At 44.1% G+C, this 19,018-nt stretch overlaps 1 protein-coding gene and 1 long non-coding RNA gene across 2 annotated transcripts; both read left to right on the top strand.

Annotated features, from left to right (window-relative positions):
* The first annotated feature begins 881 nt into the window (after window positions 1-881).
* Window positions 882-2,371, top strand: LOC119381908 (uncharacterized). The gene is made up of 4 exons (XM_037649658.2): window positions 882-1,263; window positions 1,367-1,432; window positions 1,551-1,653; window positions 2,171-2,371. The coding sequence occupies exons 1-4, from the start codon at window positions 895-897 to the stop codon at window positions 2,323-2,325; spliced, it is 693 nt and encodes a 230-aa protein (XP_037505586.2). The 5' UTR covers window positions 882-894; the 3' UTR covers window positions 2,326-2,371.
* Window positions 2,372-4,736: 2,365 nt separating this feature from the next.
* LOC119383718 (uncharacterized) lies at window positions 4,737-10,809 on the top strand. Its single transcript, XR_005181721.2, has 6 exons — window positions 4,737-4,815; window positions 5,933-6,093; window positions 6,350-6,536; window positions 6,832-7,194; window positions 8,827-9,000; window positions 9,104-10,809. It is a non-coding gene; the product is annotated as an uncharacterized LOC119383718 (long non-coding RNA).
* Window positions 10,810-19,018: the final 8,209 nt, after the last annotated feature.

The raw sequence follows: 19,018 nt of genomic DNA, 5'->3' as shown, positions 1-19,018 counted from the left end.
TGCCATGGGTTGGTGTTGAAAAACTTTAGTTTTGAGAAGGCCAAGAAGGTGAAAAAAAAATATTTAAAAAATGAAAAAGCAGCGCTGTGGCGGCCTTCAGGCTGCCGGTTGTGGGCGCCGCTCTGGCGTTCCTGTTTTACCCAGGCGACGTGTAAATAAAAGAGTGTGTGGAGAGTACTCGTTGAGTGCGGACGTTTCTCTGCTTCAGCGCTTCGCGCCAAACCGCGTTTTCGGGCTGGCTGGCGTCCCCGCCGGTCGCGTTGGTCACCGCCGGTCTTCGCCTGCTGCTGCGCCGGGACTACCAGCACGCAACACAGCACTCATGTTTCCCGACGTATTGCCAGATGGCGTCCATATCTCACACAGCGCCTCTTCTATCGTCTTTACACGACATTTGCAGCGAAGCACGCAGATACGCGGCCAATTTTTTTTCTTTGGGGCTTTTGTATATATATACATACTTATACATATACGGTGCATGACGGCGGCGACGGCGACAGCGACGTTAAAATCCAGCCGAGACTGTCCATATAATTGCTATCGCAATAAAAATAATTTGCGACCGTAGCGGAGCTTGAAAGGCAGCTTTGCCGCTATACGGGGGTGTGATAAGGTGAAGCATATTGAAAATTTAGGGACTACTTTTTAACTTTATTAAATTTGTCCTTGGGAAGTTCGAATTGTTCGAATAGTAAAATTCCAGTGCGAATCGAATCGAATAGCAGACACTATTAGAAAAATATTCGAAATTTCGAATATTCGCACAGCCCTATTAAAAAGTCAATCTAGGGATTTTTCGTGCAATCTAGGGTATTTTCGGGGGTCAATCTAGGGATAAAACGTTGACTTAGGCCGTTTGCACGTTTGCACGCTCGTGAAAGTCGCTCTGACAAAATGCCGCATGCATGTGATGTTGTCGGCTGCCCGAGTGGTGCACGCCGCCAGTGCTGCAGCAATGAAACCGATGTGTCTTTTCACTGGGTGCCGCAGAATGAACCCTTACGCTCGAAGTGGCTGAGTGTCATGCCATTGCGCCAGTGTGCCAAAGAGTCAAAAACTCTGCGTGTGTGCTCGCTGCACTTTCGTGCTGAGGATTATGAGACCAACCGCAACTTGCTCAAGGCTTTCAATCTGCCCATCCGAGCAAGGCTTTGCCCCACCGCCGTTCCATCGGTATTTCCCGAGTCCGAGAGTCACCTCGACACCCTGCCCGAGTTGTCTGTGTCCCACGACTTGCAACAGCTTCTGCAGGACGACGACGCGGTGAGTTTGACATTTGCTCCTCTTGATAAAGGAAGGTGCAAGAGTGTGTTTGTATGACATCCATGTATGAAGGCTACATGACGAGGAGTTGCGTTATTTTCAGACTGAATGTACGGAATCCGGAACCACACATTCTGCAATTGATATCTGCGCCAACAGTGACGCGAAGGTACGTAACATACACGAAAAGCTTATCGTACTTGCGCTTAACAGTGGTGACAGAGTCCCCTTACAATTTGGGCGCACGTGATAGGAAATAAGCTTCACAATTTCTTCGTTATTTTTAGGTGGCTGTTCACGCGGAAACTCAGACAGATCGTTCGTCGAGTGCCCGCTGCATTGGCAATGACAAAAGTGTGCAAGTTCGTCTGCATCATGGCACGAGCATTGGTGAGTGCGTCTGTAAGCGGGTCTGCACATTCCGAACATCGTTTGATGAAGCTGCAATATGCAGTTAATATTTTCGTTAATTTCTCTTTGCTCATATGTAATTTCGAACTTCAACATTTTCTTTTTATTTGGCGTGAAAAGAAACCGCAACTATCACAGGAATTGAAAAACTGTACTATCATTTTGATTGGTCAAGGCAATGAGGTGCTGTTTTTTACGTAGATGTCTTGTGTTACTTGGCTAGCAACGAGTGCTATTTGAAATCAAGCAAGGGCGTAGCATGTAAGTATCGTGGGAGGATCATGGGTATGCTTTAACCCTGTTTGTGTTAAATATATGTCGATATATAACAAGTGCAAAAAAAATTTGTAGGAGTTTGGTTACAGCAACCTCGCAGCTTCAATTATGCCGACACTAGACACTTAATTATAGGGCGAGTTCACTTTGATCACAGCCAATGTAATTCCAAGAAATGACCGGTTGATACCAGTGTCTTACAACATGACTTTAAATGCAGGGGTCCAAGTTAATTTAACTATGAAGGACACGAAAGAGAGGGGAACACAGATGCGTAAAAGGAAAAAAGCCCATGACATTAACACCAGTGAAGAGGCCTTACATTGCTCGAGGAGATCAAGGAGCAAAACGGCGGTGACAGACGTCAAGAGGTGAGCCCACCTTTCTCGTCTCGCCAGACGCATCACCGGTAAAATGCAAGTCTGACAGGCCCCTTGACCTGCATCTCGATGACACATTTCCTGATGTGTAAGTATATTTCACATTTTAAAACACAGGAACCAGATCCTGAAGACTAGTTGGCTGCGATTGCAACAAATAGTGCAACAACCCCTGACACCATTACCGTTGTTTTGTTACTATTCCTCCTCGTGAAAAAAGAGCTGAAATGCCATAAATTTAACAGCTTGTCCTGGTATTGGGCAGTGATTTTTATGACTTGAATCGATTGAAGTGAGTTTTCAAGGATGCCTGTAGCACTTATAAACAAAATTCTTGGTCAGGGTGATACATTCGCACTATACTGGGCTGCAGTATGTAAAAATAAAAATTAAAATAATAAAGAATTAGTAGCATCGTGTGTTATGAGTGTAAGACCAATTTTTAAATGCTGGAGTGAGTAGTTTAAATTTTCAGCTCTGTATATCAGACCTGGCAGTCAGTATTTGTTTCGTTTCCAGAAGTGTAGAACATCACACACAAGGCAACCATCAAGACTACTTTCTGGTGCACAGTTCTTGCCTGGTCACACTTCCCAACCGGTGCCGCACATGTGCGTCAGATTCAGTCGCTGTGAGCCTCTTCTCCACTGGCACTCAGGTAACAGCAAAATCAGAGTGCTCGCAAGGACAACTGCACACATGGTCCAGCCAGCCACTAGTGGAAAGCAAGCAAGCCAAGAGGCAACATCGACCTTGCAACAGCGTTGCTTTATTCCGGCTCAAGTCCGACAAGTGCACTCAGGATGATGCGACTGATGGGGGTGCAAGTCATGAGTGACCAGGCTTTCTTCAATTACCAGAGAGCATATCTTCTTCCTGATGTCACCATGGTAAACGCACACAGGTTGCTCTTAGTATCCGAACGTTAATAAGCTGCTTTTGTACAAGCTATATAGGGGAGAGTCGGGAGGTTTGGGACAGTTGGAGGAACGGGACAGCACGTCTATCTCTCCTCCAGTTACTTCAAAGACGTTAGTCAACGACTCATAAAATGGTGCTAACAGACCGAATGCATGGATGTAAGGGCAGGCGTCTTCGGCGAATGAAGCTTTCTGTAACTGGAAGTCGCCTTTTTCACGTGTTCAAAGTAAGTTTCTGCTATCTCCGTTGTAACGCTCTCAGATTTCAACCGCTTTGTGGACGCTGATATAAATCTTTCTCCGAAAAGACGCATCAGCGCTGTATTTTTTCAAAGAAAAAGTATAAGCATTACGACTGAATTTTAGCCGCTGAAGATTCTTTCCTTTGGAAATGTACTTTGGGAGGAATGGGACAGTTGAATTGTGGGAGGAACGGGACACTGTCCCATTCCTCTCTATCCTACTGCGACACCGCGTTACACAGCGCAAGAAGAAAAGGAAAAACAAAGTCATGGCATGTAAATTGGGGGAGCATATGACTGAACAAGAATTCAGAGGTTAGCAAGACAGTATCAAAAAAGTAGTGCAACACAGTCAAGAATGCTGCCACAGGCCATCCAAAAAAGAAATGGCATTTGCTGAAGGATTGCTGGTTCTTCAACTGAAGAAGACACAACTGCCGTTGTCTTTGACAATTCTGACAACGACATGTCAGATTTTGATAACGACTGGCATGACGTTTGTGAAATCAATTGGCCTAATGAATAGAATATATTCAAGTGACAAAAGGTGATGTCTTTCTTGTCAATTTTAGTAAAAAAAATTTTGGCATTCGTGGCTAGAGTGAAGAGCAGTATGAACATGTTAGCGTCAATGCGCAGTTCCTGCGGAACAAAGAAAAGGGCTCTCACTTCTGCTTTCCTAAGAAAGATATGGGGACTTCACCAGTTACTGACATTGTGATGATAGGTGCCAGTGTCAAAAACTATCGGTGCAGCGAAGTTTGTGCAACGCCATTTATTGTTTGATGTTGAACTATCCGCCTGTAATGGTCACTGAAGACACTTGAACCATTTTGTTACATACGTCCCACTCCTCCCAAGTGATGTCCCACTCCACCCACAGAGGCGGGTGGAATGGGACAGATTTTAGCCATCACAAACTATTTTTTTGCAGCTGAACCAGGAGCCATAGGAACCGTTGCATCTCAGAGGTTTTGCGGCTTGTTCAGACCTGTATTATAATCAATCAAACACTGTTCCGCGTTGAAGTTCTACAAAACTAAGAATATAATTGTAAAAAGTGTCCCAATCCTCCTGACTCAACCCTATATGTTCTATGCACTTAATTTCTTGTCGCTGGCATTGGTTCTTTGCTCATATACACTAATTAAGGTGCATGCTGTTATAATATCAATTTCAGGGTGCAGTGAAGGCACATCAGTAAGGAAAACACAGAAACATGGAAAATTTGATTGTGTTTTTCAGAACCGTGAAATCAACGAGGTGAAGTGAAAATTGTAATCTAGGGGTACGGATGGATCAATGATCCAGGAGCAGACAAAGGTAGGCATTAGCTTTCATTTAGGCATATTTATTGAAAACCAAAATGTGCCCGCCACTTGCAATGGACAAACTAACAATAAAGAAGTGAAGCATAGACAGAATGCCAATGAAGAAGTAGTTTGCAATCAGCTAAAATCATAGATTGTCAAACCCATAAGTCGACACATTTAGACTCATTCAGACTTGGATGAAGTTGTGAGTCCAAGTAAGTAGTATTTTGGCGAGTTTGAGTCCTAGTGAGTCCAGTTGAAAAAGATTTGAGTGAATCTGAGTCCGAGGGAATCCTGTTGAGGAAAATTTTGGCACGTCTGAGACCAAGTGAGCCCTAAGGGCAAACTAATTTTCATGAGTGAGTCTGAGTGTGCTCCACATCTTTTACCGTACTATGCCTAAAATGCATGCCTGGCTGTGTGGCTTCCTGTCCCATCTGAACTTTTTAAACAAGAGAGTACAACACGCTGAGTGGTGGCCTAAAAACCCAACTTAATTGTGTGCATTGCTATCAGGTTCATACAGAGAAAAACTAGGAATATTTCCCTGTCTGGCTTATCATGTTGCAGCAGCATTTCGCATAACAGTCCTGTTCCTGAACTTGATTTTTTATGTCGTTGTTGGTTTTCTTGTAAACACATGTAAATTCGAATATATTTGACAGACTGCACAATTTATTATAACTGATCATGCATGTAGTAAGGTACTATGACCTTGTTATACTTACAAGTATCCTTTCTACCTGGTTTGCTTTTTTCATGGTTTTTCTTCGCCAGGCTGTACAATCAACTTATGAAGGTATCCTATTAACGTTGGAGGCTTTTGCAATTTGTGCATCTTAAAAAAGATATCATAGGACAAAGCTGCCCACCCTTTTTAGATCTGACAACTTTTTTTCTTCAATGGCAGCACACGGCAGATGTATGAGCACAAAGTATGGGATATCTTGCTATGTTATACAGCATTTGACTATATATAATTGAAGAAGCATAGCGAACATGCTTCTGATTTCATTGGAAAAATTGTGCAAATATGTCCCAATTGGTTTATGTTTTCATACGTTGTCACACCAGATAGGTTTTGAACAAGTTGAGAAGCACACATTATCATTGTAAATTTCTTACAGGTGTGGGAGGAGCACCTAGAGAAACTTCTGACGCAGCTGCGCGACACCAACTTACAGCTTTGGGGCGATGGGCGGTGCAATTCCACTGGTCACAGTGCCAAATACCTGACGTACTCCTTCCTGTGCCCCGATTCAAGGAACATCACCCACACAGAGCAAGTGTAAGTGAAGGAGTTAAGTAAAGCAAGAAATTTTTCAGGTAGATTCACTGCCGCTTGATGATAAAAGCATGATCTACCTCATGCAACAGAAACATGGTGTGTATAATGTTGGCCTGCAACCTGAGCAGTTTGGTGACTAATTGAAGTACATATTAGCGTGACCTTTCATTGCGATGCCTGAACTGTTAATTGCCATAATTTTTCCAAAGCTGTATATCAATAATAGATGTGCCCTCTATCCATTCCTGTTTTGCAGAGCGAACAAGTGAAGGCGAGTGCCGTGATGGAGAAGAAAGGCCTCATCAGAGGTCTGAAATTTCTTTCGGACCATGACATGGCGGTGAGGTCACTCACGACAGACTGCCACAGAGGCATCAAGAAGTACTTACGGCTGCAGTGCCCAGGAATCGGTCACTACTGTGATGTGTGGCATGTTGGAAGAGGTGCGAAAAAGTCATTCTGCACTCTCGCACTAGGAGGCTTGTGTGCTTACTGTGCTCCCTGAACATGTACGCTGTATAACAGCTTGTTTGTTGGCTAAGTTTGCTGCACGAAGGCAATTATGAATCAATGCTGAAATCAGCGTTCAGACATATACAAGCATTAAGTGCTTGCAACATCAGTTTGCACGCTTCCTACCAATGCTGCTATTTTTCTGCAAGGATTATGATTTGCGTCCGTGCAGATCTATCCGATATGCAGCAATAGTGAGTGTGCTGTGCCATTGCATCATTACAGGCATCAGGAAAAAGCTGGCTGCTGCTTCCCGAAGAGCTGGATGTGCCGTCATCACAGAATGGACGCAATCGATAGTCAACCATCTATTGGCCTCGAGATCTTGGAGTGGCCCCCTCTCGCGTGTGACGTCAGAGCGGGGACTCCGCTCTCAACCGCGCTGCAGCAGCCGCTGCTCCTGTATGCGGATCGTCTGCTTCAGGCGGGAACTTTGTTGAACGAACAGCCTCGCGACATCCAACTAACACCTGCAACGAATGTTTTCAAGTGTAATCTTGAACTTGTTTTAGTTGTGGCCCAATCGACAGGGCCAAGAAATCCCCCGGATGGCCGACGAGTACGCCGATGCCACTGACTGCATTGCTGGTAAGAAAGTGAAACTATGTGTGAGTGTTCTCGCTCGTTATCTTGTTTCCGCCATATGATACTAATTAGTTTAGGTGTTTCTTTCGATATTTCAGTAAGCGTGCCGTTCTCCAGCATCTACAAGTATATAGATAAAGCTTGTGAAAGGTCGCAGTGCCTTATCGAGGGCGAGGCGGTGTACGACGCAGGCCACGTTGTTGAATGCGCGGTCGAGGCCATCAACGGAGATCGCATCACCGTCGCAGCTCTCGTGCTGCAAACAAGTGCGCAAGTGCCGCCTTGTTGGTTGCACACCTCCCTGCCGATACCCATGATCGCAGTTTGTCCCGTAATGTTGGTTCAGTGAGAACGATAATACGTTGTAGTTCATATTAACACCGCACAGGGCGGTCGCATGGGCATTAGAATATAACAAATAGTTAATCGCTGATTATACCACGCACAGGGCCACAGAGATTAACGTGGCAAAGGCATGCTGGGTCCAGTTTCACGCCACGCAGCCTAACGAAAAGCTTAAAGAACTCCGCTTTTAAAAAAGCGTCTGCACTGCCTCAGGTGAGAACACTTGGAGAATGTGCACTAAACAGTGGCAACAGGTTTCGCTTATGAATTTATGATAAGTAGTCCGCTAGGCGTGCGCTTGCCTTCACAAGTAAAATACGTATGTACGCCATCCAAATGCAGCCGTAGTCTCATATATCCTGCACTGCTCAGCTGAGCTCACGAGACGTGCTTTCCTGCGAGGCTATTCGGAGGCCGCGTCGTCGGCTCCTTGTCTGGGGGCCTTCGTGGCAGGTTGTGGGACGGCACCGCACCTGGTTGGTGTATGTCGCCTATGCTTATAGTCTGCGTGCAATGAACGGCTTAAGTATTGACAAGGCACTAAAATGTGGTCCCAAGCTTACCTAAGTGTGGCGCATACGGCGGGTAGCAGAAGTCACTGTCCGCGAAGTGCTTGCTGCACACTGTCGATGAAGGCGTGGAGCGCTTTCCCATTCAGAGCTTGACTATCCACTTCTTCAGCTTCGGGTCCTTAGGATAGTGGTGAAAGCTAACGCCTTTTTCACGAGTGGACGAAGTACATTGAGGCACAGTGCGGTACTTCACCATTGCGCAGCACTAGCCGCGGAGACATGCGGCCGCAGTTCTAAGAAACAAAGAGCTGTACTTCTAAATGAACGTTAAAAGCAGACCCACGGTTGTTCGAACAGCGTCAGTAGCCACCATACGCAAGGTAACCACTTGAACTGCTTTTTTGTTGAGATTTACCACAACAGTGGTTTCAACACGGCGCTGGGCCTACGTAGCAGACAAAAGCGCGCAAATCCCCGCTCTGACATCATACAGGCGCCATTCGCAGTGCCGCCATCGGTCGCACACCAGGCCAGTACTGGTGTGCGTGTGCCTGCGGAGGCAATGGAGACCTGCTGGTGGCTGCGTGGAGGAGCATGCTAAACCATGTGAGGAACATTCATGAAGGGCACGGCGATTTGTACCCTCGCTGCCTTCATGGATAACTTTGCCGCATACATTGGCTCACTGCTGATAAGCATGAATACCCAAATAGTGCCAAAGAAAAGTTGCAGCACATATCGAGCGCTACTGTACATATAATACCTTTTTTTTTTTCAGATTCTCCAGCCTACGAGCAGATTGAGTGCATTGTGACAGCACCATCGCTATTGAAGGACATCCCGCAATTATATAACCATCTGTGCAAACCTACAGCCTGGAGTCCTTCCACAGTGTCCTGAATGGTTTTGCCCCAAAGTCCAGTGCATTCACGTATGAAGGCATGAGAGCCCGGTGAGACTGCATGACCAATATGTTATTTAAGTGAACATACAATGGATTATTAATGCTGTGGAAACTGCTTTTCAAGGACACTGATTGCTGCACTGCATTTCAGCGAAAACTCTCAGCGAGAGCAAGCAAGGAGCAGTGACGGCACAGAGAAGTGGCGCATCAAGACATCAGAGGTCCAGCAAGGAGTCGCTGCCAAGGCTGCTGTCATAGTACGTAACGACGCCAGCACTACAAGACCTCAGCAGCATACCGCATTCATCGGGGCTCCAGTTGCTGAATTGGAGCCCAGCGTTGTGAGCCAATGTCTCGTTGCCAAGTTCACCGTCGACATCCATTGCGGCGATTGCAGCAAGCTTTGATAGCTTTGATGGCCGTTGTTGCTGCTGTTGCTCCTGCTACTTTCGCTCTGCTGCTACTAATGTCGGTGGCCATGCAGTAAAGGCGGGCAACGTTGGGCACGGCAACAGTGACGTCAGAAAGACTGCTTTTAGGCGGGTGATTTGAAGTATGCTAACGCGATGCGAAGCACTAAAACATGATTTTATTTAAAAGTAAGCACTTCCTTGGCACAAAAGTAGCACTACGAGGTTTTTGGACCACTGTTTCAAGAATCAATGTCGACTTAATATTTGACTTTAGTGTCCTTGAAGGGTCCCTCACCAGGTTCGACAATTTTGAGCTGACGAGCGCAATGCATACACTGGGCATTCACGATCACGTCTGCCAAAATTTGCAACGCTATGCACCGTGGAAATGGGTCAAATTTCAAGCTGAACGCTGCTTGCCCTTCTTCATGCGGACGTGCACCCAGAGAATGAGGGGATGACGTGCACGATGGAATGGCCCTACGTAGACGGTAGTGCTATGACATTGGTCCTCTACGTAGACTGTGCTCTGACATCGCCAACAGTAACACGTGACACTGCGATAATTATTTGACACAACGTGTAGTTTGTGTAATTTGTTCCTTGAATAGATTAATAAAACTTGAGAGCAATAATAAAGCACACAAACGGAATGTGTGCATTTTCTTTTTTAATTTTTATTGCGAATCGCAGCCAGATGCGAGACTGATCTAATCTACCTCCGTTTTGCATGCGTTCGTGTTATCGCAGTTTGCGCATCATGCAGACGTCACTGCTTACAATGAAACTAATTTTCTACCGCGTTCCAGCGCTCATTAGGCTCATTTATCCTCCCGCATCGAACCAGATGTTCATGCGGCAACCGTTAGTCTCGCGTTCATACAAATGTCTCAGCTTTCGTACTCAGTAATAGGTTGAAAGCCAAGTGATCGGCGAAGGCGCATTCGGCATAACTTGTGGAGATGAAGCACAAAGAACGCCGCCACAACACCGCTCGCGTGTCGGGGGCTCGGGCACGTCACGTGCTCGTGACATTGTGTGCGCCTGACGTCTTCATGCGTATGCGTCATGTGATCCTCCCGCTCGCGTGCCGAAGAGGGCAGGGAAGGGATTTGGCTTGCGAAGGCTACATGGGGCAAGCTACATCATGATTTCGTGCCGCCTCAAAACATTGGTTTTCTCAGCTTCTAATGGACTGATTAGAAAAATTCTTGTGTCATAATGCTCTTTATTGGGCGCGACAACTTCCAGTGTCTAACTAAAATTCGTTATGTCACCTGGTGAGGGGGCCTTTAAGCGCATTGAAGGACCCTACTTTTCCGCTGGTTTTCGGTGCCATGCCTGATGAGCTTCAGTGTTTGCTGAAGAAAGAGTGTGTCGAAAATAAACAACTGTCTATAACTGCACATAGATACACATACATGCCTTTCTCAAATTCTTTGCCTCAATGAGTTGTGAAATTAAAATGCGTAGAGCTGCGCTCAACTTTCACATCAGAAGGTGTCATCATCTTTGGCAATTTTTTTAGGTGCATGTTTTCCTATGAAGCCTTTTCGTTTGTGACATGATGTGTGATACAGTGTTATGGAAAATTGGTTATCTATAGACTATTTTTACATAACACATATGGGCACCGCCAAGGAGGTTTAAAAAAAACTTCTGGAGTGGAGGTCCCCTATGCGCGCCCACGCGAGCGGGTGAAGCCTGGGAAACCGGTTGGCAGCCATCTTGCTCCAGGCAAGAGGCAGCGCAATTGTGAGCTTCCGCTGGGGGCATTTCAGCATGAGAACTGGGTAGTTAGTGTCACTTATTTGGCCGAATTTTTTTTGTCCTGCAAGATTGAAGAAGGCAGTTTTTTACGCCATAATACATGGGCTGAAGCGTGCCTGATAACACGTAAAATTCGCTTCCAGCATTCCCGAAATGAAGCACATGGTGGAGTTAATAAGTGGTACATAAAACTTTATTCATCCCCGGCTTTTATACAATTTCAAATGAAAAAAGAAGCATATACAATGTGGTTTATACGTGAATAGATAAAGCTACAAATCCAAAATAACTTCAAAATGCATCATAATGCAGACAGTCACGAAACTAACCGTATAAAACACGCGCCCTTAAAAGCTAAACACAGCAAAAGAAGAGATACGAAAGCAGATGCATTGACTAGCTTGCTGCAGCTCTTGTTGTCGCTCGTCTACAAATTTTAAAAAATAACAGTCCTTGTCAGCCGCGTTCTTACTTCGCTCTGGGAGTTTTAAATGCGAAGCATTTCTTAGCGAACGAAGCTTTGGCACATCCAGCGTTTCTATATCTACGAATCTATCTACCTAGCCACTAACGCCTGGGTGCTCTAATGATCGCCTCCTTAACTTGGTGTAGACCAAAATCGGCATGGGAGGGTAAGAGGTTTTGACGAATATGGCTGTCGGACCATGGCATGAATAACGGGAAAATCCTGTTGCGTACGTCGTCAAACCCTTTCCTCCAGACACGTGTGGCACATAGCCATTTACCACTGGCCGCGGTGTATGGTTACGTGCCACAGGTGATTGACAATTCATATCTACCCAAGAACGGCGAAAACAGACATTAGTAATTTAAATGCAAGAGGGTTAAGAAAAACAGACATCGGCAGCGTTGACCTGACGAATGGAAAGAATAAATATTAGGATCACAGCAGGAATCGAACCCAAGCATTTTGCTGTGGCAATCAAGTTTTCTACCAGAGGGACGTCAGGTATATAGACTGGTTTGGAAAAACAGCCTACGCAGGCGTAATGTCGGTGCTACATCGAGTGTGGTTGGGGTGCTGGCTATCTAATTTTGCAAGAAAGCAGTGCACTGTACGTATGTACTTCTACGATACCGGCGTCATATCAGATTAACGTCTGTGGTTCCAGTGTTGGCTCCGCTTTTATAGCAGTGTAATAAACATTACATTTGTATTCCTATGTTTCAGCAAGCTATATTGAAGCATTGCTCGACCCCAGAGGAATACATTAACGAAAGTTACGTATGAAATCCACATGGTTGCACCATAATGTGCACTTAGTGTCAGTAATTCTGGCGTATGTACTCTTAACGTCAGGGCTGACGTTACATTGCAACATAAAGTTACCCTTAACGCCAGTGTCGTCGACGTGCCTGGTAAGCCCACGATGTGCACATAGCTACCACAGTTGCAAAAACACGTTGATCCACCTCGTAACGCTTGGCTCAAAGCCATAAAATACAGCATAGAAGTACTCGCTGACTGCTTCGCATGAAACAGATTCCCACAACGCGTGGGATCTGCCGAATTTTTTTCCGGTTGATTTCTTTTGAAATGTGAAGCCTGATTTTACAGTGAAAGCTGTTATCAGATCACAGCGGCAGTGGGGTAGTTGTCCGCTGCCGCCGTCAGTGTCCGTAACTACTATCGCGCGAAATAAGAAAAAATGAAATAAATAAAAATAAACAGGCTAAGATGGGATTTGAACCCGGGTTCTCAGCGTGGCAGTCGAGTATTCTACCACAGAGCCACACTAGTGACTGGAACTCCTTTGCAAAAACATCCTTACAGGCGTCACGTCGGCCAAGAAATCGCATTAAATGTGTAATATAGCATGTCAGAAGAGTAAAATAACGACCAGGCGTCACACAATGCTAATTGCGCAATGAGCGACCAGATCGTTAATTGCTTCAAATCCATTGCAAAAGGCTCAGCCATAATTCTTCATCGTCATCAGCCACAGGCAGCATCAACAAAGTTCACATAATGCCTTACAGATGTGTAGTGGGTACGTCGTTTATCCGCAGAAAGACGAACAATGGCATAGTGATTGCATCTCTACTTCACAAAAATTATTATTTGCAGCGTAGTGGGTACCTTGCAAGTGCATTTGTATTAGTTTCCACAAGAGAGCTTAGAATGGGCTCTAGAAAGGCCGCTCTTCCAGCTTTCGCTGTTACTGTGCTGCTTGCTACATACAGGCCCGGCATTTTTTTGTGTACAGCTTGGCAATATTCGACAAATTGTAAATGTGGTTATCGGGTGGATCGCAGTCCAAAAAATGATACATCCACAACACTCGCTTGTCACCAAAAAAGTGGAGAAATTCGCCATCTGTGGAACTTCCGCACGGGCTCAAGCGGCGACCCACACGTTTTCTGCCTGGAGCAATATGGCAGTCGTCCCCTTCAGCGGCGGCGCGCCGCCTCCACTCCAGAAGTTTTTTTTCAACCTCCTTGGGCACCGCCACCTTTGGCTGTTAACAAATGTTTTCTTATTTTATATCTCGTGTGACGTGAACTGATAAGGTCAGAAAAAGCCAAATGCACCAACCCAACAGTTTTCATCTGCATACGCCCACCGTATTTAGTTGCTCAAGAAATGACAATGTTAACAGCCCGGTATGGGGGCACCGAAACCCATCCGTAAAATAGTCTATAGCTTCAGTCGAAAGCAAGCACGAGTGTTGATAGGTTTGTGGGTACAGCACTGAGGGAACAAACTCCTGGAACTATTACTGGAGCTCTTCTACAAAGCAAATTGTTCTTCTTGCTTTTACACTAATATACCAGAAGTACAGTCCACAGGCAGACGTGCACCGTACACAAGAGTAATGTTGCTTGGAAAGCAATACAATATAGTTCGTATTACGAAGGACCGTAGGGAGCAGTTTTACTGAAGCAAACGGTTTTACTTCGGAGGAACACAAAATGCCCAGAACGAACCACGCAATGACGAATCCTATGTAAATGTGGCAACAAACCATTTTTTAGAGTTGGGTTTGTGAACAATGCGCCCGTACGGGAGCCGAAATGGGAGGCTTCTGCACAAGGTCCCATGCGAGGCTCCCATACGGGGCTCATATTTGGTGGGTGGATCCCTTTTACCTTTGACCATGAGCATTCCCGACCAGACGAGTTTACTGTCAAACCCTTGATTTCATTTCTTAGGTTTCATTGCATAGAGGGTCGGTGTTGTAGTCTGTCCCCTTTTAGGGATGCAATGACTTCCATGTAATTCACACATTATTTTGGCATGGGGCAGGTCAACATCGATAGGCGGTAGAAGTCGTGACTACAGGCAGTTAAGAGTCGTGTCTCGCATTTGGAATTCCAAGGGGGGAAGATGCAGTCCATATTCAGCTGTGGTCAAGAAGGCTGTTTTTAGGCAGTGAAAAGCACGCTTTCAACCGCTTGTTTTTTGTTTTGTGACAGGAGCCAACTGGCTATGGTGCTCCTTTTTGTGCACACTTACGTAGTCACAGACAACTGAAATGCAAACAAATTAGCATTAACTAAAACACATTCTTTCGTTCTTGTTTCCACCCATACAAGGAATGTCAGCATAAGTTCGGCCTTCACACTTCATTTGAGACCTAAACTATCTTCTGGAACCACACAGTTAGTGATCCGAGCTAGGGCTCTCGATTTAACAATCGCAAAACCCACCCTATACTTTGAAGTTTCTCGTTCAAGTTTAATTTGTCTGCGTCAAGTGCATCACCACAGAAGCTGTGTGTTGTACATGCTAGATGCAGTTACCCATAAAAACTTCATAGTGTAAAATAAAGTGGGCTCTTTCTTTTGCACATCTGAGCCATGTTCCAGGCCTGTTGTTGTGAACAACTAATTTAACTGCCAATATGAACTCGGTTCAAAGGGTGCCCCCGACCTGAACCCTAAAGCACCACTTGAACAAGGTTCTTCAAGTCCTTTCCTAACGATGGTTGCAGGGTAAGCCTCACGCAAACCTCTCTCCACATGTTATATGCAAAAGTATTTTGTACCGGGGGTGATGGTACGACATACTATTGAGCATGTGCATACTAGAGATTTGCACAAGTCTTACATGGCAGACTATCTCATGATACTATATTTAAATTGTTGTGGATAGGTTGAATGAATAGGAATAGGTGCCTCATGGCACCATTCAACCTGTCCACACATTGTGTTTCCATTCATCAGCTCCCACCTTTATTTGAATTTCATACATACAAGCACTATTTCTAATATGGACCTGGAATCAATATAATTGTCAAAACAAAGTGACGTTTGCCAATGACACATAGCAATAAAGCTACATGCAATGATTCTGAATATCAATATTAGAAGGCTGTACTCGCATATGGCAGCCACAGCTATCACAAGAACAATCAGTTGTTTGGGGTTTCATTAGTTGTGTATAAAAGCAAGCTATTCTATCACAACATATGCACCTGCCAGAAAAGTTTCCACAAATAACACAAAATTATTTAGGTTTCTCAGTCAATTGTCAGTACTCTTTCTCTATGGTTTAGACTGGATTTGCTCCAAAAGTGTGAGAAGCAAGAATTTTCCCACCATTTCTCCTCAAAAGGCTGTGACAGAAAATAAAAAGTTCCTTCACATTTTATAGTCAAAACATGAAAAGCAGTGCTACCTGAACCAAGTGAGCTAAACCTGTTTACGGGCAGCATCAACTAGGTGTAGACAGCAACAGCCAATTTAATGGCTACTCTAGATTGAAGATGTGCGCTAAGATACCTCACTGTAAAATTCCCCAACTGTCCATGTACCTTGAACATGTCGCTCAGTTGTCTTTCAAGCTATCAAAGACCATGACGTCATAATCTCGAGGCTGTGGTTCACCTTTTCCTTAATTAAGGCGCTGAGTACGTCACCAAGCAAACAATCTGTTTCATCATCACCCTGTAAATTGCTTTGACTTCCTCATTTTCACATTTTTTGGTACTGAGATCATGCTCCTTTGAATGGGATGGCATCAATGCCACAAGCCATCATTCATTGGCTTTCTGTTTTGCTAGATTTAGGCAAACCTGTCAATACACTTGGCCTTTTGCTGAAAACATGAACTCTAGGTTGCCTCTATATCACCTGTGCCAATATATTGGGTATGCTGCATAATTTGCAGATATTTTTAAATGTTGCACATCGTTTAGGCAAGAGAGACCAGTTGTTTATAGTCATCCTGAGCCCTTTTTAAGAAGATTTGAATAATTAGCCAGTTAGTTCAACCTTTTTCCTCATATTCTTAAGCATTCATTTCAAGAATAGATATCATTGTATAAGCTTGCACAAAACACCCAATAAAGTTTTCATAATGCTATCTTTTATAGGGTTCTTTTTCTGAGATCTAAAAAAAAAAGCTCGTGAAATAATTTCTTTGCAATATTTTGTGAGAATTATTCAGAATGTGGAAAAAAGGGCAACATAAAAACCACATTGCAAAAATAATTTCATCATTGAATATTGTTTATTTGCAGGAAAAAAAATTAAAAACTTCCCAGTGGGAGGCATGCAATTACTAAAGGCTGAAAAGCCTGATGAGGTCATGACTCCCTCATAAATAATACATTCTGCATCAGTGACATTTCGTGTTATACATTTCATTAAGCGCAAAATATTTGGTTGGTTTTACATACTATCATATGCATAATTTTTCATAAATATACATTTAAAACATCCTTATTTCTACACACGTGCACAAAAATATTTTACATAGATTCAAAATAAGTTCTACATACATTCTGCACTAAAAAGAAAGCATATTCTAGAATTGGACAATGCTGTTGAAGTCAGTATTTAATTCATGAACATTTAACAATTGCACAATCTTATACTATTCAATAGCCTGCTTGCCATAGTTTGTGCGTGTTTTCTTGGTTTTGCAGGCAGAATTTCCAAAGCCATATTTGGTCGATATAGTGTGTGGGAAGGTATCCTGTAATTTATAAGTGTGTTGCATCAGCTTAAGGTTACATACTTTCCTAACAGATAGAATGTCATGTTTAAGAAAAAGCGGCTGAGTGTCTAGGTCCTTGCGATGACCTTTGCATTTTTCTAGCATACGGAGCATGCAGCTTTGCAAGATTAATATTCAGTCATAACTGGCCTTAGTTGTTCTTCCCCATGCCAGCATTCTGCATAGAAGTTTGGAATAAAACAAGCTATAATACAGCGATTTAGATAACTATGAAGGGAGGAGGAAAGCGATCTTACTCAAGCGCCCTACAGAACGAGCTAAATCTGCCAAAAGGCTATTTACGTGTGGTGTACATGATAAGTGGTCATGATACCAGACTCCCAGGATTACTTGTTTAGAGTCATTGATTGTAAAGGAAGTGTCTATATTATCACTCATGTGCTTGTTAATAGATCTGAACATATTGCCACGCCCACTTGTTTTATTTTGATGTATTCGGGTTTGACCAGCAAGGATGATTATCAACGCTCGACGCTGTCTGCGAAGCAGTGTTCGAGAAGCTTCGCGATTGTAGTAGATCGTTTTGTTAAGATTGCGCGCAGCACGCGAATGTTCCAGCTTTGTCGAGCGATAACGCCGCCACCAGCGATATCGCTGGAAAGTTCGATAGCGCCTGTATAAAAGCCGACGCGCTTGACCGCTTGTCAGTTGATCGACGGTCGACGCTCTGTTCACCGCTATCAGTGTATCGCTGTAATTTGACTTTTCAGTTTCACGGCCACAAGTTCGGCCAAATAAAGAGTTTCATCTTGACCATGCCAGCTGTTGCCTTCGTCGACGTCACGACCCCATGACAATATTAACTTGGATTTTTGTGTGTTTAGTTTTAGTTTATTTTTCATTAGCCAACCTGAACGTTTTGAGAGGTATAGATTTGTTGAAGCTTCTACTAGCTGAATGATGGAGCCTATTAAAAAGACTTGTGTCTTCAGTGAACATTTTAATTTCGGGTGTATATTGAACCTCTATAATATCAGTTATATATAAAAGGAATAGCATGGGGTCTAAGATAGACCCCTGTGGAACTATTTTATGCTTAAATACTCGGACTTTTCACTGTCCATGCTAACAAATTTATTTTAAAGGGCCCCTAAACCACACCAATCATTTTTTAACATTTCAAGTAAATGTGCGCATCGAGTTCAGAATGCCGTCACGATCAACAACACCAAACGCTGCAGCGCTACTAGTTGCGGGCAACCCACAAATTCCAAGAAACAATCCCTTCTCCTCTCCAGGCCTTTCAGCATTTCATCCCCTTAGCATTTGCCGTGACGTCAACATGTCATCTGCTCGTCATCCACAATACCTGTTTTGCGCTCACTTGTACGTGCGCTCGCCGCTCTTCCTCCTTGCACGACGAGGAGCACTCGGTCAGGATGAGAGACGAGCCAACAAACGGAGCATAGTGAAGGAAAGAGCGAAGTGAGCAAGGGCCTTTTTTGTATCATCCAAACGCGTGTAAGTCCGCTATTATGGCACAGTTTCAAAAAATTCTCACAGCTACGTGTTCGTTGTAGACTCATGCACAACTGCAACACCACAACTAAATTTGGACTTCTGGGTGGTTTAGGAGCCATTCAACAGACTGAGCATGCAAAGAAAAACACGAGGGTAGTCAAGACACTACAAACGTTATCAAGGATACATACCAACTAGCTCAGCTTTCTATTCTAACAAATTGATTTTTTTATTACAAACTGCTTTTAAATAATTCAGACTGCTCCACGAATTACATATAGGCTTAATTTAAACAGTAAAATACGATAGTCAACATAAGTGAACGCCTTACGCAAGTCAAGAAAGCCACCTAACGTGAACAGTTTATTTTCAACATTTTCTTTATGCGGCTTTTTATCTTGATTAGTGCCTCTCCTGTAGTTTTATTTTTGCAAAA

Source organism: Rhipicephalus sanguineus, chromosome 2, assembly GCF_013339695.2.
Source record: "Rhipicephalus sanguineus isolate Rsan-2018 chromosome 2, BIME_Rsan_1.4, whole genome shotgun sequence".
Taxonomy (NCBI): Eukaryota; Metazoa; Arthropoda; class Arachnida; order Ixodida; family Ixodidae; genus Rhipicephalus; species Rhipicephalus sanguineus.
This window is presented reverse-complemented; position numbering and strand designations above follow the sequence as displayed.

Bases quoted from the DNA above. Each gene is read 5' to 3' on its own strand.
- LOC119381908 (XM_037649658.2), top strand. From the start codon at position 895: ATGCCGCATGCATGTGATGTTGTCGGCTGCCCGAGTGGTGCACGCCGC. The intron at 1,433-1,550 runs GTACGTAACATA...CGTTATTTTTAG, and splicing joins GCGCCAACAGTGACGCGAAG to GTGGCTGTTCACGCGGAAAC. The intron at 1,654-2,170 runs GTGAGTGCGTCT...CTTTAAATGCAG, and splicing joins GCATCATGGCACGAGCATTG to GGGTCCAAGTTAATTTAACT.